This window comes from Hoplias malabaricus, chromosome 2 (assembly GCF_029633855.1).
Source record: "Hoplias malabaricus isolate fHopMal1 chromosome 2, fHopMal1.hap1, whole genome shotgun sequence".
In the NCBI taxonomy this organism is placed as follows: Eukaryota; Metazoa; Chordata; class Actinopteri; order Characiformes; family Erythrinidae; genus Hoplias; species Hoplias malabaricus.
This window is the reverse complement of record NC_089801.1, coordinates 80766293-80787034: the sequence shown is the minus strand read 5'-3', so window position 1 is coordinate 80787034 and position 20742 is coordinate 80766293. Positions and strand designations below refer to the sequence as shown.

The window sequence follows — 20742 nt, the reverse complement described above, 5'->3', positions numbered from 1 at the left end:
AGGGAGAACACACCAAACTCCTCACAGACAGTCACCCGGAGCAGGACTTGAACCCACAACCTCCAGGTCCCTGGAGCTGTGTGACTGCGACACTAACCTGCTGCACCATTGTGCTGCCTTAAAAAGTTTTTAATTTACTACACAAACTCACTATACACCCACTAAACCATAACATAATAACCACCTAATTTCTAAAGTCTCTCAGCTCTACTGTCCACAGGAGCACTTTGTAGTTCTACAGTTACAGACTGTAAATTTTTATCTATTGCTGTGCATTAACTGTTAGCCTCCTACCACCCTGTTCTTCAATGTTCAGGACCCCCACAGAGCAGGTATGATCTGGGTGGTGGATCACTTTTCTGTTTTGTTTATTTGACTTTTGGATGTGCGTTTTATTGCAGCTCTTTTAGAATCAGGGTTATTATTAATATATACTTTTGACTCTCACCTCGGGTCAGAACTGATTCTCCCATCGCTGAAAGTAGGAGGATGAAACATTGAGTCGTTGCTCTTCAGGGACACACAGCTGTATTCTGGACTTTCTGCTCTGAATGTCTGCTCTCTGGAAATGTGAAGTGGAGACACAATAAAGAGTTTAAAGACACAAATGGATTACAAAGAGTGATATTTAACCATAGCTTCATCTGCTGTAAATCTACTGTCATCACACAGTAGCGCTGCAGTGCTCTATAAACTAATATTTTCAAGGTTAAACACTAGAAAATACCCCTTCTCATTAAATATCTTGAGGGTTGGACAAATGCTGGTAACATTATGTATTAACAGAGGGAGGTCGAACAAGTACAATTTAAAAAGTTCAGGGCTGACATTTCTCAGTATTTCTCGATCAAGAAATAACAGTGAGCAGGACTCGCATTTCTAAATTTGACTAAAAACAAAGCCTGGCTTAATTTTCTGAAATACTATACCTGCTCTTCAGAGAGCTCAACTCAGTAGTGTAAGACACACACACACACTGCTCTTTCATTTAAAGAATAACGACTGTGGCAGCAACACACTCCAGAAGAGATTAAATTACAGAGGAGCAGCACTAGAGGAACAAGCTGGGCTTGAACCCTGTTCTCCCATGTGTAGGACAGGAAACTCCAAACAGAGACAATTACAGAAAACACACTGCAGTCGTGTCCTGACGAAACTCATGAGAATGTTGTTAGTGTCTCACCTCGGGTCAGAACTGATTCTCCCATCACTGAAATCAGGAGGATTGAACAATGAGTTGTTGCTCTTCAGAGACACACAGCTGTATTCTGGACGTTCTGCTCTGAACGTCTGCCATCTGGAAAAGTGTAGTGGAGACACAATTAAGAGTTTAAAGCCACAATCTGATTATAAGTGAATTTAACAATAGATTAATCTGCTGTAAATGTGTCTACTGACATCACACAGCAGTGCTCTATAAGTTATAAGTCTGGCCCAATTCTGATAGATTTCACCCCCTGCTCTACAGAGAGCTCATACACTCAGTAGTGTAAGACACACACACACACACTGCTCATTCATGTAAAGAATAGTGACCCTGGCAGCAGTACACTCCAGAAAATAATTGATTACATTACAGGGGAACCCTGTTCTCCCATGTGCAGGATCAATAACTCAAAATAGAATCAATTGCAGAAAACACACACACAGAGTCGTGTCGTGCTGAAACTCATGTGAATGTTAAGTCATGTCTCACCTCGGGTCAAAACTGACTCTTTCGTTACTGAAAGTAGGAGGATCAAACATTGATTTGTTGCTCTTCAGAGACACACCGCTGGGGGCTGGAGATTCTGCTCTGAACGTCTGCCATCTGCAACAGAGCAGACAGTTAAATATATAGAAAGGAAATAGAGTTCAGGCTTTTACACGTTTTACACTGTTTTACATTCATTCAGGTGAAAATAAATCTAATTAACCAGTTATTTAATCAAATTAAGAAGAAGATTATTTTACACTGAAATCTGTAGTGTGCGCTACTTATAAAATCTTCATTCATTCATTCATTCATTATCTGTAACCCTTATCCAGTTCAGGGTCGTGGTGGGCTCGGAGCAAACTCTGAATCATTGGATGCAAGGCAGGAGCACACGCTGGAGGGGGTGCCAGTCCTTCACAAGGCAACACACACACACACACACACACACACACACTTTTGAGTCACCAATCCACCTACCAACATGTGTTTTGGACTGTGGGAGGAAACCGGAGCACCCGGAGGAAACCCATGCGGACACAGGGAGAACACACCAAACTCCTCACAGACAGTCACCCGGAGCAGGACTTGAACCCACAACCTCCAGGTCCCTGGAGCTGTGTGACTGCGACACTAACCTGCTGCACCATTGTGCTGCCTTAAAAAGTTTTTAATTTACTACACAAACTCACTATACACCCACTAAACCATAACATAATAACCACCTAATTTCTAAAGTCTCTCAGCTCTACTGTCCACAGGAGCACTTTGTAGTTCTACAGTTACAGACTGTAAATTTTTATCTATTGCTGTGCATTAACTGTTAGCCTCCTACCACCCTGTTCTTCAATGTTCAGGACCCCCACAGAGCAGGTATGATCTGGGTGGTGGATCACTTTTCTGTTTTGTTTATTTGACTTTTGGATGTGCGTTTTATTGCAGCTCTTTTAGAATCAGGGTTATTATTAATATATACTTTTGACTCTCACCTCGGGTCAGAACTGATTCTCCCATCGCTGAAAGTAGGAGGATGAAACATTGAGTCGTTGCTCTTCAGGGACACACTGCTGTATTCTGGACTTTCTGCTCTGAATGTCTGCTCTCTGGAAATGTGAAGTGGAGACACCAGTAAGAGTTTAAACCACAATCTGTTTACAAACATTGATATTTAACCATAGCTTCATCTGCTGTAAATCTACTGTCATCACACAGTAGTGCTGCAGTGCTCTATAAACTAATATTTTCAAGGTTAAACACTAGAAAATACCCCTTCTCATTAAATATCTTGAGGGTTGGACAAATGCTGGTAACATTATGTATTAACAGAGGGAGGTCGAACAAGTACAATTTAAAAAGTTCAGGGCTGACATTTCTCAGTATTTCTCGATCAAGAAATAACAGTGAGCAGGACTCGCATTTCTAAATTTGACTAAAAACAAAGCCTGGCTTAATTTTCTGAAATACTATACCTGCTCTTCAGAGAGCTCAACTCAGTAGTGTAAGACACACACACACACTGCTCTTTCATTTAAAGAATAACGACTGTGGCAGCAACACACTCCAGAAGAGATTAAATTACAGAGGAGCAGCACTAGAGGAACAAGCTGGGCTTGAACCCTGTTCTCCCATGTGTAGGACAGGAAACTCCAAACAGAGACAATTACAGAAAACACACTGCAGTCGTGTCCTGACGAAACTCATGAGAATGTTGTTAGTGTCTCACCTCGGGTCAGAACTGATTCTCCCATCACTGAAATCAGGAGGATTGAACAATGAGTTGTTGCTCTTCAGAGACACACAGCTGTATTCTGGACGTTCTGCTCTGAACGTCTGCCATCTGGAAAAGTGTAGTGGAGACACAATTAAGAGTTTAAAGCCACAATCTGATTATAAGTGAATTTAACAATAGATTAATCTGCTGTAAATGTGTCTACTGACATCACACAGCAGTGCTCTATAAGTTATAAGTCTGGCCCAATTCTGATAGATTTCACCCCCTGCTCTACAGAGAGCTCATACACTCAGTAGTGTAAGACACACACACACACACTGCTCATTCATGTAAAGAATAGTGACCCTGGCAGCAGTACACTCCAGAAAATAATTGATTACATTACAGAGGAACCCTGTTCTCCCATGTGCAGGATCAATAACTCAAAATAGAATCAATTGCAGAAAACACACACACACACACACACACACACACACACACACACACACACACACAGAGAGAGTCGTGTTGTGCTGAAACTCATGAGAATGTTAAGTCATGTCTCACCTCGGGTCAAAACTGACTCTTTCGTTACTGAAAGTAGGAGGATCAAACATTGACTTGTTGCTCTTCAGAGACACACCGCTGGGGGCTGGAGATTCTGCTCTGAACGTCTGCCATCTACAACAGAGCAGACAGTTAAATATATAGAAAGGAAATAGAATTCAGATTTTTACACATCACTGGTTTACATCCAGTCAGGTGAAATTGAACCCAATTAACCAGTTAATTAATCAAATTAAGAAGAAAATCACATTACACTGATATCTGCAGTGTGTTCATGAGTTCATTCTCTCAGCCCCACTGTCCAAAGGAGCACTTTGTAGTTCTACAGTAACAGACTGTATTTTTTATCTATTGCTCTGCATTAACCGTTAGCCTCCTACCACCCTGTTCTTCAATGTTCAGGACCCCCACAGAACAGCTATGATCTGCGTGGTGGATCATTCAAAGCGCTGCAGTGACACACAGTGACGTGTTGGTGGTGTGTTAGTGTGTGTTGCACTGGTACAGACACAGACACAGCAGTGCAGACACTCCACTGAGTAAGTCCAATAATAACTCTTGTATGGTGCTCTGACACTCTCTTTCTCCTCCTTGCTCCCTCTGCCATAATGTCCTTACCAGGAAAACTGAGCTGGTTTTTTTTTGTAGTGAGCTAAACACCCGTGAGATATGTGCTGAAAAGTGTTACGCACTTCTCACGAGAGTTCTCCACCCTGAGATTCTGAAGTTTCAGAGACTAGTTTTTTTTTGTTTTTTTTAAGAGAAGCAGCCCTGGAGAGCAGTGAGAGAGGCACTATTCTCTCTATTACAGGTCGGAGGGGCGTCACAATCATTTTGAAACTGTCATTTTGAGGTGAAATTACTACAGTGCTCCTTTAACCCATCTGTGGAAGTGAATACACACACGCACTAGTGCACTAGGGCAGTGTACACACACCTGGAGTGGTGTACGCAAAAAGTGTGTGTGTGTGTGAATGTAAAGCTCAATTCTCAGGGCTGTTGTTTTTTCTATTTCATAACTGCAGTATGATGCCATTTAAAGTGCATTTGGCTTTTTTGATCACGTTTCTGTTTTGTTTATTTGACTTTTGGATGTGAGTTTTATTGCAGCTCTGTTAGAATCAGGGTTAATATTAATATTTACTTTTGACTCTCACCTCTGATCAGAACTGATTCTCCCATTGCTGAAAGTAGGAGGATGAAACATTGAGTCGTTGCTCTTCAGAGACACACAGCTGGGCTCTGAAAGATCTGCTCTGAACGTCTGCCATCTGGAAATGTGAAGTGGAGACACATGTAAGATTTAAACCAAAATCTGATTATAAAATATGAAATTTAACCATAGTTTCATCTGAAGTGTCTACTGTCGTCACACAGTAGCGCTGCAGTGCTCTATAAATTAATATTTTTAAGGTTAAACACTAGAAAATACCCCTTTTCGTGAAATATCTTGAGGGCTGGATAAATGCTGGTAACATTTATCAAAGGACGGAGGTCAAACAAGTAGAATTTAAAAAGGTCAGGGCTGACACTTCTCTCAGTTTTTCCTGCTCAAGAATCATAACAGTGAACAGAACTCACATTTCTACATGTGACTGAAAACAAAGTCTGGCTTAATTCTCTTAAATACTATACCTGCTCTTCAGAGAACTCATACACTCAGTAGTGTAAGACACACACAAGCTGCTCATTCATGTAAAGAATAGTGACCCTGGCAGCAGCACACTCCAGAAAATAAGTGATTATATTACAGAAGAACCTGCAGATTCCTGCAGATTCAACTGCAGAAAACACACACAAACAAGAAAAATAATAAAAAAAAACACTGCTTGTTGAGTCCTGTCATGCTGAAACTCATGAGAATGTAAAATAATGTCTCACCTCGGGTCAGAACTGACTCTTTCATTACTGAAATTAGGAGGAATCAACATAGAGTTGTTGCTCTTCAGAGACACACAGCTGGGGGCTGGAGATTCTGCTCTGAACGTCTGCCATCTACAACAGAGCAAACAGTTAAAAATATAGAAAGGAAATAGAATTCAGATCTTTACACATCACTGGTTTACATCCAGTCAGGTGAAAATAAACCTAATTAACAAGTTATACAATCTAAATAAAGGGCAAATTATCCAACACTTTAATCATTAATATCTATTGATTGCCGTGACGATTTTTTATTTTGCCATGGGCGCTATATTGAGTGATTGTCTGGTTTCAGAACGCAGCACAGAAACAAACCTCCTCTTCCCATCAGTGGGGTAAAGCATCCTGTAGTGTGGCATAATGAGGAGAAAGACACTGCTAAAACTGGTTACACAAAGTACCATTTTCATCATAGGATCTAATGGAAAACTAGTGACTTATTCATACACAGATCATATACAAGCTTCATCTTATTTCACTCGTGTTTTATTTTAGTGCAAGAGACTACAGACACAAGCCACGTATTCTTTTGTCTTTTGATCAAAGCATGTCACTGCGCTCTGAGAGTGTAACTGATCATGTTTTTATCAGGACTGTCTTCCTCTGGTTTGGCCTAAAGTTTAATAAAGTAGTTCTCCTTGTCTGAAAGTGTGAGTAATCAGCGAGAGAGGTTTCCATGCCGCAGTGAAGCCAAAGCAGAATCCCAAATCTCTCTACGCCCTTCGTAGGGCTCAGTGTCGGTCACAAAATAATGGGCTCTGCCCCCGCATAGTGCCTTTTGTTATTATAGTAAATTAAGTTTTAGTGAGCTATAAGTGTTCACATTTCCCTGTGGAATTAGTGACTAATTACTGTCTGGGTGGAGTATTACTCGTTTTATCATGTGTGATGTACACTTTGTAGGGAGTATGATGCTATTTTTGGACATAGCCCGAGCTCCTCTACTGACTGACACAAACAAACAAACAAACAAAGAGAGTTCCGTTTACAAATGTGATGCGGATAAATGGGTCAGGGTTCCATACTTATATATTTTTTTCATTTAAACGTCTAAATGAGGACTAAAAATCTTGACAGAAACAATTAAACAACTGAAATATCACAGTTTTATTTGAGGTGTGTGTTTGAGTAATGAGTAAGTGCCCAATACTCTATACTGTGACATCAACTGAAACCCATGGATGGCAGCACATGACACACACACATGATCTACACCACCATTTAATGTGGAAAGGGTAAATTCAAATGAGACACTAAGTACAGCAGAGTGGGAGAGTCTGATTTTACTGGTGATTCCATGTCTGGTTTCACGAGTGACTGACATGATAACTTTAGACATAATGTTATTATGAATTTGTCATAAATACTATAAGCTCAGTTGGAGTGAGTCAGTGTGACTTTTTCAGGTTTTCCTCTGAGCTCTGAAAAGCTGAGGTGGGAGGTTGGGGTGGTGTTGAGGCTGAAGGGAAGGGTGCTGCTGTTTAACTCTTTTGTTTGGATCTGAGACGCTGTGATCTCAGTGCGACATCTGGTGGCAAAAAACTGGAAAGTGTACCTTTAAAAACATAATTTTATACTTGTATCTGCTTATTGCAGTGTGTGCTATTTTTTTAATCTAATAATTTTAATGTATTATTCTGTCGTCTTTACATTGTATTGAATCACCTCTGGCCATTGTTTGTTTGGTTTCAGTTTTACCACCTCCCAGGCTCATGACTTCACTTATTGTTACACATTTAACTAATTATGAGTGTGTCAATAAACGTTTATTTATGTGGAGAGCAGTACTGTATCCTCCACAGAGACTAAGCCACCATTTAAAATTGTGTAATGATTTCAACTGGAACAGTTTTCCTCTAGAAGATTTTTTTTTAAGTTTTGTGTGTGAACGCTTGATTTAGGGTGTGGTTTGGGGTTATATTTATTTTGATTACTACAATATAATGGCATTTTAAAGTGCCTGTGAATTATTATATTCATTACATTCATATTTTTTTGCAGCTTGGTTTGAACCAGTGTTCAGAGTTATATACCTTTTTATAATGTTAATTTATATGCTTTTATGGTAATTCATATATATATTTCTCATGAAACAGGAGCTGATTGTCTGTGTGGAAAGACTGGCCTCTGGTGGAGGCATCTCTTCACTGCTTCCTTTGTGTCTTAACATTTTAACTCATTCCCCAAACTGTGATCATTAAATGTTGAATCTTAACACTGGAACTTGTGTTTCAACATCACAGAATCAATAAAACAGATACAAATGACAGAAGGTAACGCACTTTGAGTCTGGGGGGTCTTCTCCAGTCCAGGGGTCATAAAACTCCATCATAACCTTTTACTCTTCAGAGATAAACCTGGACACTGGACACACTCCTCTGTTTCCTGTGAAGACATTTTATACTTTAATACATTGATAGGACACTGCCGCAAAGGAGAAGGGACTGGATGTAAATGCAGAAAGTTCATAAAAAAAAAAAAAAAATCATCAGGAGGCAGAGGCACTACACGAGTCATTAAATTACTGAATCTAGGTCTTAATACTGCATTATAGATTTATAATACAGCACCATTTATATTTACTCATATGTGGGAATCTGAAATCAGTGCTAGCTGCATTTATATTGTAGTTTATTGACTAATGAACTTCACTATAGAAGGAGTGAGGAGGTATTTGCATTTAAACCAGAGACAGTCTCACTGTGTGACATCAGTGTCTCAGAAAACCTCCATTTACTTTTGTCCACATGAGAACAGTGATAATGTCCCTTTTTAAATAACAATCTTAAATAAATCTCCACTATAGAGAGCGTTTTTGAACACCTCCATTTTCAGTGATCTTAAACACTGTGCTCCTGTGGATGGAAGGCCAAAATGCAGACAAAAACTCAGCTTTAAAAAATAAATGGATCCATGTGGACGGGGCCTAACGTTATACATGCATTTGTTTGGGCAGAAGTCACAGGTGTTGCATCTGACAGAGATGCAGTGGAGTGCACTGAGAGAAATGTGATGGTGTTTCATGATTTGTTGCCTGAAGACTAAGGTTTTTTTTTTTTTTTACTGAATAAAAGTCATCTATATTGAAAGTTTGAATGTTGTAGGATGTCTGCATGCCTCTGGGGGGGGGGGGTATCTTTCTTTTCAAATAGAGAGTTGAGTGTTATGTTTGTGTTTAGGTAAACTATATTTTTAATAATTTTTATAACATTATTCACTAAATTAAAAGATTTAAACAACTGTCAGCACTTCACGTGTCCTCCATCTTCACTTTCATTCATTCATTGTCTGTAAGTGCTTATCCACAGGGTCTCATTGGGTCCAGAGCCTATCTGGAATCACTGGGTGCAAGGCAGGTATACACCCTGGAGGGGGCGCCAGTCCTTCACAAGGCCACACACACACACACGTTTTGAGTCACCAATCCACCTACCAATGTGTGTTTTTGGACTGTGGGAGGGAGAACACACTACACTCCTCACAGACAGTCACCCGGAGCGGGACTTGAACCCGCAACTTCCAGGTCCCTGGAGCTGTGTGACTACAACACTACCTTCTGCACCACCATGCCACCCTCCATCTTCACTGAAGATACAAAATAAAATAAATATAAAGAACTTGTGTCAGTCAAACGATTGAGAGTGTAGCCATTAGAGCTTTCATTCATTCATTATCTGTAACTGCTATCTGTAATTTTTGCTAGGCATTTGTAAAGGCATTGGTATGTAATTGCTTAAGTTTTACAAGTTGGCTGCTATGGTGTATCAGCAAACATTTGGCCAAAAACCTATTCTCATAAGCATTTGCTGTGTTTGTTTTTTAGATACCAATGCCTTTACAAATGCCTAGCAAAAATGAGCAATAACCCATTACAACAGGAACAGTGACAGATGTCAGCGCTGGTTTCATTTGAATTGTGGGTTACACTTCATCAAATACAACTTGTTTTGAAACAATTTCATTAAATGTTCTAAAGTTATTGAAATGTATTCCCAAAAACCCATCACCATGAGCCAGCAATGGTTAAATTTACCTAAATAAGAGGTGTAGTATGTCATGTCGGTGGCACTTGATCAAATACAACTTGTTCTGAAACAATATTTTTAAAGCTTAAAAAGCTATTAAAATGAATTCTCAAAAACCCATCACCATGGGCTGCAATGGTTACATTTACTTAAATAAGAGGTGTAGTATGTCATGTGGGTGGCACTTGATCAAATACAACTTGTTTTGAAACATTATCATCAAAGCTTCCAAAGCTATTGAAATTTGTAATGAAAAATGTATCACCATGGGCCAGTAATGGTTAAATTTACCAAAATAACAGGTGTAGTATGTCATGTGGGTGGCACTTGATCAAATACTATTTGTTTAGAAACAATATCATCAAAGGTTCAAAAGCTATTGAAATTTGTTCTCAAAAACACATCACTACAGGCCAGCAATGGTTAAATTGACCAACGTAAGAGATGTAGTGTATGTCATCTACGTGGTTCGTCACCTTCGTTTTACTGTGTAGTGTAGTTTGTAAACGGTCCCTTAGCTCTCGCGGAGATGGCGGCAGCCCATAAGAAAAAATATATTTCGTGTTTTTTTAAACGGCAAATATTTCTGACATAAACTGAGTTGTAGCTGCTTGTCTTGGATCCCAAAAACAATACTTTGCAAGTATTAACTCATTTGCATTCACCGTTTGAGACGACGCTGAAATTGGTTACTTATTTGCCAGTTTCTTATTCGGATTCTCTGTTCCACCTTAAATGGTGAAATAGTTGCATTCTGTCGCCGCTTGATGGCAAAGTACGAACACACCTTCCATAACATGGAAAAACTACACGTTTAGCTTAATTCAGTGGATATTATCTCTTTATTTTCAAAGAGTCTAAGAATCTGAAAGGCTCATTGAAGACACAATATAACAGACCCTGAAGATGAAGAAATCTTACTGTGGAAATTGGCCCTATAAAGTAAAATGGCCCTATAAACATAGCACTGGACACTAAAATGTGTGGAAATTGCGCATATGGCTTAATTCATTTGACATTATCTCTTTATTTTCTAAGGGTCTCAAAAATCTGAAAGGCATACTGAAGACACAATATAACCGACTATTAATATCCTGAATATGAAGAAATTTTACTGTGGAATTTTTATATAATTGCCCTATAAACTTAGCATTGGACATGAAAATGAAAATGTGCGGAAATTGTGCATGTGTCTAAATTCATCGGAAATTATCTCTTTATTTTCAAAGAGTCTCAAATATCTGAAAGGCTCCCTGAAGACACAATATAACACACTATTAATACCCTGATCATCTCCAATGCTATGTTTATAGGGCCATTATAAAAAAATTCCACAGTACAATTTCTTCATCTTCAGGGTATTAATAGTCTGTTATATTGTGTCTTCAGTGGACCTTTCAGATTTTTGAGACTCTTTGAAAATTTAGAGATAATGTCCAATGAATTAAGTCAAATGAACAATTTTCCCACAGTCTATCATATCCAATGCTATGTTTATAGGGACATTATAAAAAAATTCCACACTAGAATTTCTTCATCTTCAGGATATTAATAGTCTGTTATATTGTGTCTTCGGTGGGCCTTTCAGATTTTTGAGACTATTTGAAAATTTAGAGATAATGTCCAATGAATTAAGTCAAATGCACAATTTCCCCACACATTCAACCATGTCCAATGCTATGTTTATAGGGCAATTACAAAAAAATTCCAGAGAAAAATTTCGTTGTCTCTTTAGGGTATTAGTAGTCTGTTATATTGTGTCTTCAGTAAGCCTTTTAGATTTTTGAGACACTTTGAAAATAAAGAGATAATATCAAATGACTTTATTCAAATGCACAATTTCCCCACACATTCTATTATGTCCAATGCTATGTTTATAGGGCAATTACAAAAAAATTCCAAAGTAAAATTTCTTCATCTTCAGGGAATTAATAGTCTCTTATATTGTGTCGTCAGTGAGCCTTTCACATTTTTGAGACTCTTTGAAACGTGTAGGTTTTCCATGTTATGGAAGGTGTGTTCGTACTTTGCCATCCAGCGGCGACAGAATGCAACTATTTCACCATTTAAGATGGAACTGAGAATCCGAATAAGAAACTGGCGAAATAACCAACTTCAGCGTCGTGACGAAAGAGGGCGTCAAACACTGAACAAAGGTTAAAAACCTGAGTCAGGGAATAAAACGAGTTCACCCACTATTGTATTTTCTTCGTTAGAGTTAAAAACACCAACAAAACCGACCGAGACCGCAGCTGCCATTTCACGTCCTGAACCGTCCAATTATCTTTCACATTAATCACATGAACGCGCTTCTCCTCGGACCAGACCAGAGCTGGAGCACCGCTTAAAAACAGCTTTAGTTGAAGACACTCGCAGCTCTCGGTGGAAGAAGTCCCTGTTTGATGTCCACACCACAGAGCGAACGTCAAGTCCCGTTTGTTTTAAATGTTTTATTCATGTATCCGCAGATCTGCCGTGATTTCCGGTTTAAAGCGTTTATCTACAGCTACAGCAGCTTATTCCACAGCGGTTTAAATTCAGAGAGATGTTCATCACTTTCACACCGCCGTCACTATGAACTTTGTCCGTGTTCACACGCAGGATTGAGTGGTTTTAATAATTTAACAGATTCAACGAAGAGACTCCACAACTGTTTAAACGCATTAAAGATCATTAACGAACTTACGTTAAAGTCGAAGCGGTGAAGTGCGGAGCTCTTCCTCTTCTCTTTCTGCAACTTTCACTTTCACTGTGGCCTCAGTGTGGACAACTCTATGGAGTCCAAAAGATCTTACAAATAATCACAAATGTAACGGACTTTGTAACTGCGTTTGAGCAACTGCAGACACGTTTGTTTAACAAATCGGAACACTGATTTTTTCCACCAAAAGAACTCTGGTTCTTGAACCGGTTCCGTTCTTGGAACATTGGTTATTTCCAGTGAACCGCGGCGTTTCTACACGTTCAGAAGGGAATCAGGAGTGCGTCATGAGCGGATGACGCTGTGGCCGAGTTCAGAGGCGTCCTGCTGACCTTGTGAACAGCGGAGAAACGTAACCAAGAGCTCAGAGCTTCAAATACAGCGTTAAATAATAGGACAAAAACAGGAACACGCCCCGTTTTTATGTGATTTTGTGTGATTCTGGTGTAGTTAGGCGCGATGCCATGCGCTTTGGTCAGAGCCGCTGCTCTTGGTTACGTTTCTCCGCTGTCCGTAGAAAAGCGGCAGTTCACTGGAAAGAATCAAGGTTTCAAGGATCAGGAACGGAACCGGTTCAAGAACCGGAGTTCATTTGGTGGAAAAGCGCTATGGTTGACAGAAACAAATCAATGATTCAATGATTCCGATTGGTTAAACAAACCTCGCGATCGGATTGGTCCAGCTAAAGCCAATCAGCCAATCCAGCTTGAATCCGCAACTGCAAAAAGAGATTCGCACACGCAGCAGAGAAGGCTAATGTGTGGATTTTTTCCACCTCATTCAAAAACTCCCATTGTCACATTTGGAACCTTAAAAAGGTTTGCTCTTGCACATTTTAAGCCGTCTGAGAAGGTACTGATTCACACATTCACGACATTTGATTTACAAATGCCAATCTTTTTTCATATTTGTGAATTTAAATTATTATTATTATTGTTGTTGTTTTAAATTTAATCATTCCAATACATTTATGGATTTTAGTTTTACGTGTGTGTAGTTGCTCAAACGCAGTTACAAAGTCTGTTACATTTGTGAGTATTGTTTTACAAACTCAAAATCTTTTTGACCCTTTTTTGACTCCATACAGCTCCACAGAGAGGAAAGTAGCTGAGTGACTTGAGCCACAAACACAGATTCAACAATTTACAAATACATTTTAAACTTGAGACTTTGTCTTTACAAATATATACAGTGTAGATGTAAACAAGTGTATTTATTTTCACATACAATGATGATATATCTGTGTATTTATTATTTTAACTGTATTTCTAAAAATTGCAGACAGTGAAACAGAAGATTGGGATGTATTCTACTGTGTAAATTCAGTCCAGTATTAACTCTTGTACAAACGCTCATTCATTCTCTCTCTCTCTCTCTGTCTCTCTCTCTCTCCTCCTTGCTCTTGTTGTTTATTTGCTGTATTGTGAAGACAGGTGATGAAAAAGAATCTCCGCAGACATGGTTAAAGGTGTGAATACATCTTTATTTACAGAAACAGTAAATACTTGCTGGTTCTTAAGGATCCGGTGAGAGAGGTGTCAGCGGTGTTCAGCGCGCTCTTGTCTCTTCCCATTTTCTCTCTAGTTTCTCTCTGCCAGCTCTTGGCTAGGACCCTGATCTATATGATTCTTAACCTTTCCAAATAGGAATCTGGTCTACATTTGCACGTTCAACGGACTAAGGGAGGAGTAAAATGTATAGTCTCTATCCTCACTGACAGCTTATCCTGAACATTTCTCTCTTTGGAGCACAGACTCAGAGCATACGTCTAAACACACAGAACAGTGAACATCTCTTAATGCTGCACTTAAGGCCTTATGTTTAAATATACGTCACTCTCTCTGCCATATAACGTCTGTACCAGGAATACCAAGCTAGACTCTTCTCGTAGGAGATTTGTGCCGTAAAGCGTTACGCATTTCCCGGGAGAGTCCTCCACCCTGTTATTCAGAAGTTTCTTAGTGCAGTAAACCAGCAGAGGACCCAGTGTAGCAGCCACAGAGGCTATTTTAACGCTGATAACATGCACAGGTTTGAGGCGGTTTGAGTTTCAGCTTTAATAAACGACAGTTAATAAAGACGGTTTATCTTACCACATTAAACAGCTTCTCTCTCTCCTTCCGTAAATGCTCCTGCGGTCAAAGATATTTTTACTTTCTGTTCTTACCCGCTGCCCCTCACTCCCTCTTCTTGTATACGTTATGTTCCCTACATTAATGTAATTCAAGCTCAGACAATAAGTGGTAGTGATGAGGAGGTAGAGACACTGACAATCACTTCTATAAAAATAAATTAACTTTACTTAATAGCTGTTTGACCAGAAAAATGTGGTTCACAGACACACACAGAGCGTAACAATAGAGGAACCCTTTTCATTGCCGTATAGAACCCTTTTCTAAAAGGTGCCATATAGAATCATCTATAGCACATTCTCCATCAGTCTGAAGAACCCATTCACAATTCACACCTTATAATCAAGCAGAAGGTCATTCAAGTGTTCAGGGTTCTATACAGAAATGTTTTCATTACAAAAGAGCCTTTGAAAAACCTTATTTTTAAGAATGGGACTTTGATTTGTCCTAATTCCCACAGTTGGTTTGGTTTGAGGTTATACTCAGGCTCTTCTCTGAATCAAAGCTTGCAATATGTAACAGCAACAGAACAAGTAAATACTGCTGCTGAAGACCAACACACTCTCCTCCTCCAAAGAATGTGGGGATTTTGTTGGTGACTTTAGACAGTAAGGAATCTCTGATGTTGCTGTATTTTGTGCATGAGAGGGGGAAGTGACCCTCAGTTTCTATCTCTCCAGATCGGCAGTGGAAGCAGTTTTTTCTGATTGCGCAATAAGCCTCATGAGATTTTTCTGTCAGGGATATAATTGCTGATTTGAAATTTCCCGTTAATGTTAATAGCTTACTCAAGTACGTGTAGTTGCTGGTGTGAGAAATTTAAATATCACTAAGAAAGAACAGGTGTTTATTCCCCTATAATCTAGGTTTATTCTGTGAAGTAATAACATTTGTTTTATCCATATTCACTTTAAGGGCCTAATCTTTACAGTAACTCTCTAGGATGGACAGATTCTATTGGAGTGCATCTGCTGTTGGTGCTAAGATCACGAAATCATCTACGTGAAGTAAGCATTTGATTTCTTGGTCGTCTACAGCAAGTCCAGGAGCAGCTGAATCCTGTAGTTGGCTAATTCATTTATTAAATAAAGTTGGAGCCTTGCTTTACCTTTTACTTTCTTTAAAACATTCTGTTCTTTTTGTGTCAACTTTTACACAGCGTTGTGTGTTACTGTGCACTGATTTTATGATGCTGTACTCGACTCCCGACACCACTCTGGATTAATTTAAAACATTTTTGTGTCAAAAGCCTTTTTAAAATCCCACAAAATTTGTCGTGGACATGATATTTTATCAGGGTTTGGAGGGTGTGTAGATGATCTGATCTGATGCTCTATGTTTTGGTAAGACTCTAATTTGTGAAAATTTAGAATCCTGTGATTGATTTTGTTACAGAAGACTTTTAGTTTGCTGGATCAATATTTATCTCCATTTCTGAAGATGTCAGTGATTATGACTTAATTCCAGATTTCAGGGAATTCACCAGTATTTAAAATCCATCTGAAGCTTCGCATTGCTGTATTTAAGCATTTCTGTCCGGATCAGTTCAGGCCCAGACCCTTTGTTTAACTTTGTCTGAGCTAATGGTCAATTAAGTCATGGTCAAATTTGATACAGTTATTAATTTATTTTAAATTAATTTAGTGTTTACACTGACACCACTAATGAGTATAATGTACTTGATAAAGAGCAGGTTCCAAGCTGAAATTATATTCACCAATAAATATTAATGGGACAGGAGTGTTCTCTCAGGGGATTTGGGAGGTGTCATCTCTGCAGATGATGGTGTACGGAGGACTCCAGCGTGCACTTGAGCTTTTGTTGTTGTCTGTCTGCAAATCAGCACCACAAAGAGGCCATGGTTATTTCCCAGAAAAAGATGGTGTGCTCCTCCACGTTGGGGTCAAGAACCCACTCAAATTGGAGGAGTCTCTGTATCTTGGGGTCAGTTGTTCAGGAGCGATGAGAAGAGGGAGTGTGAGATTGATCATAGGCTGGGTGTAGGGGCTGCAGTCCTGTGGTCATTGTGCTGGACTGTGGTGGTGAAGAAGAAGCTGCGCCATAAAGCAAAGCTCTCAGTTTTACACTCAGTCTGTGTGTCCACCCAAAGATCATGGTCAAAAGAACAAGACAATGATGGTTAAAAGAACAAGTCTGTGGATACGAGAGGCTGAACTGGGGTGGGTTACTGGGCATCTCTCTGTGATCGTGTGAGGAGCTCAGCGACCCAGGAGCAGCTCAGAGTAGAGTCTGGACTTTTTTGCTTGTCCTGTTGCCACACTTAAAGGGACTAAACAGATAAGAAGATGAAGATGAGATGAACTGTGTGATGTAAATGTTCACAGTGACGTAACAGAACATGTTTCACAGCCAGGAAAAAGCTCTAAAATGTAAAGACCAATGATGGGAAATGGTAATAGTTTAAATAATACAGTGCTGTGAGTTATATGGCATGATGACGTTGATCAGGGACATGAAGTAATGTAGTAAAATAGACTGAGGAATTCTGGACTGAAATCTGAATCCAAAATATTGAATGTGTTTGGAGAACACTCCCTGTCCACTTTTTGTTGTAGACGACTGTACATCAATGTGTATAATCAACAGTAGGATTCATTTTCAGTGTGTATTTAATGTAATTACAGAACATTATGGGACTGTATTAGTTTTGTACTCAGCACAGTATTGGATTATAATCAGTTTAAATGTGTAAACCCTTAAGTAACACCCTCAAAAATGGCCCACTATTGAAATGAATATTTATAGCAGCTCCTCTCCATTAATGGACAATGGGAGAAATGGTGCTAATAACTTACAAACAGTCGTAATATTCAGCAAACCTCCCATGAGCACTCAGTCACAGTGGGTGGATATGACAGTGTAGTCAGTGCATGTAGCTACAAGTGAGGTGAACTTAGTGAAGTGGAAACTCACTGTAATGTAGTGATGGTTTAATGAATTCTGAGACAGTGGTGGACTCTTTTCAGGTAAATGTGGCTCAACTTAAACTAAGAATATAAACAGACGCTCAGAGAAGTGCACTGTACTTCATCTAGTTTCTCTGCATGGTTTTAAATGACTCTTTAAGGAAGTGTGTCCTTGTTGTGAAGAGTATTTATTGTGTTTTACTCTGTGTTCAGATGAACACACTGCCCCCTAAATTAGTTTGTAAATATAATTTAATTATAGATGTGTCCTATTTAGTGAATGTAATGAAGATATCAGGACATGTCGCTTCAATAAAGGATCTTTAAATTATCGCGTTCCTGTCATTTTTATTCTAAATTTTATTAAAGGAAATCCTCCAGTTTGCTCCAAATAAAAACCCTCAAGAGGAAATAAACAAATTTTCCACAAACGCAGATTCAACACTTTACAAATACATTTTAAATTCGAGACAGTGATTTTACAAATATATTCAATGTAAATTTAAACAAATGTATTTATTTTCGCATAAAATGGTGATATATCTATGAAAACCAAACACGTGTTTATGAATGTAACTGTATTTGTACAAACTGCAGACCGTGAGACACAGAGTGTGATGTGTTCATTTGTGAACAGTGAAACATATCTGTGACTTGTGTTTAATTTGTGGATTAACATTTACGCATTTGTAAAGTATTTTGAGGCTAATCTCTCTCCATAAAACTACCAGCAAAATCATTAAAGGAGGGAGAGGAGGTAAAGCGCTGCGGGCTCACACTGCCCCCCTGTGGCCCTCGGTGGAAATACCGCTCTTATTTTAAAACACTCATTCTTACACAGATGCAGTTTCCGGCTCATTTTAGAGCGGTTCCACTTTAAAAATAGACTTTAACACTGAATGTAGACAGTATGTACCTCAAAGTGACCAAACGTTTAAAATAGTCTGTCACCAAACATAAAGGTTTTATTTGGTTGTTCTGTGATAAAACAAGTCAATTTAAATATATTCTAAAATCTGTTGACGCTTCTTCTCTCTCCCAGACCCAGAGAGAGTGAGTGATCTCGGCACATCGATTCTCTTTGTCTTCATCTGCATCTCTGCTATTGGTTTACAGAGGTGTCAATCACTTCTGACCCGCCCCCTCAGAGCTGTGAGCGAATCCCTGTGGAGAGCGGCGTCCAGCAGCGCACCCCTCCCCCGGGGAATAGGACCCCGCTCACAGCCGGCAGCCGCTCATTGGTCCACAGCTGCACTGAATCTAAGAAGGAACGCCCTCAACTTTGAATTCACGAAGACTTTACGTCAAAACTTACCATTGCCTGGGCGCTAGGAGCTCCAGAACAGTGCGTTACCGTTACTCAGGAAATAAAGGCACGTTTACTGTGGCGTGGTGAGTAAGGGATTGTCTTTTGGAGCTTTTCACCGGTGCGGCGCCTCTCTCCTGAGACTGTGTTTTTTTAAAGACAGAATCTGAAGAGATTTTACAGTCTGTTATGGTTTAAATGTCCGAGTTTAACGATTCCTAATGAAAACAAGTGCACAAGTGTAGTACAATAGGAAACAGTGCTTAAACAGTGAGTGTGGGGCTGTGTTTGCGCTGCTGCTGCTGCCCTCGTGTGGTGCACATGTGTAAATGCGACCGGCACAAATCTGTGTGGAGACACTGACCGGTCGATCACGATAAAAACCGGTGTGGATCCTAATCGTCCCCGTCCTAATCCCCCTTCCCCTTGTTTTCCTGTGGTTGATGTCGTCATGTGATTGGATCAAATGTACGTCAATCAACAACTCGACAAGGACCCTCTAAACGATCAGACGGTTAATGCATGTCCGAGTTTTTACCCACATTAATATTCTTGTGTCTTATATGATTAATGAGAATGACTGAAAACACCGTCCCAGAGGGAACCACAGAGGGACCCCACAACTTCAACTTAAAAGTCTGTAGAACGATGAATAAAATAGTTGTGTAAATGTATCATTTATAACAAAATAAACTTTAACACTTTTCATTGATCATTGTGTGAAACACAACACAATTTAGAGTGTATTCTACGATTAAATGGTTATTTATATCATTATTGATCTTTTATTAGTTATTTTCAATGTTGTGTGTAGCTTTTACAGCAATTAATGGTTGTTTTTATTGTTCATCTTATTTTCTCATCATCATTAATCATGACGACAGTGACACTTCAATCACTGAATCAGAATCAAAAGATGGGAAAGGACTGATAATTAACCCCTGAAGCACTTTTTTACCAAGATCTTTGTGTTGAAAAACTGAACAGAATGAAATGCACTTTTATTAAATACATGTGCCCCGTGTTTCTTCAGTTTCAAATGGTATAATCTGTTCAGTGACGTACAAAAGTGTACACATCTCTAATGAAGCTTTCTGTTCACTACGACACAGTGACGTTTCAAAATGATTGACAGTGAAGGAGGGTTAATGTGTGATGAGCTCATGAAAATACATCTACATTATCACTGTACGTCTATCGTCTATTGATGTGTTTTATGTTTTTAAATGTTCCTGTGTGTAAACAATTCACTGGAGTTCAACTGAACACCTTTATTCTTTTTGTGTTAAATAAACTGCCACAGTATTTTACATTGGTAAGAGATGGGTCAGTGTAGGAGCTGTATACGTCGTCTTCACCATATTAATATTTTCTCTCTGTGTTTGTTTCCATGCGCAGTGGGGACATTAATGTTTGTCTGTGTTCATTAAATGTGAGAAAAAATGCTGAACTGTGACAAAGGAGACAAAGAGATGTTTTCACTTTTATCAGTTTATTATTATTAGAATTTCAGAATTATGGAGAATATTCTGTGAAAGGTCCATCGCAGCGTCCACAGCCCAACCCCCGAAAAACAAGACATTGGCAACAGTGGCAAAGAAGAACTCCCTGTCTGGAAGAAGCCTTGGAAGGAACCAGACTTTGACGGGGGCCTTTTAACGGAATCCATTTTAAAAGTAACCCTCCGAGCACCGTCCATCCTCCATTCAGTGACACACACCCCTCCCCTCCCCCAACACACACACACACACACACAC

At 39.3% G+C, this 20742-nt stretch overlaps 1 protein-coding gene across 1 annotated transcript in view; it reads right to left on the bottom strand.

Annotated features, from left to right (window-relative positions):
* Positions 1-4060, bottom strand: part of LOC136678499 (NACHT, LRR and PYD domains-containing protein 3-like) — a 33339-nt gene extending 29279 nt beyond the window's left edge. Inside the window, exons 1-6 of the mRNA XM_066656550.1 lie at positions 3972-4060; positions 3417-3530; positions 2683-2796; positions 1697-1810; positions 1184-1297; positions 449-562 (exon numbers count right to left, since the gene is read on the bottom strand). Of these exons, the coding sequence (XP_066512647.1) occupies positions 449-562; positions 1184-1297; positions 1697-1810; positions 2683-2796; positions 3417-3530; positions 3972-4021 (620 nt within the window). The 5' untranslated portion in view covers positions 4022-4060. The remainder of the gene's footprint in view (positions 1-448; positions 563-1183; positions 1298-1696; positions 1811-2682; positions 2797-3416; positions 3531-3971) is intronic.
* Positions 4061-20742: the final 16682 nt, after the last annotated feature.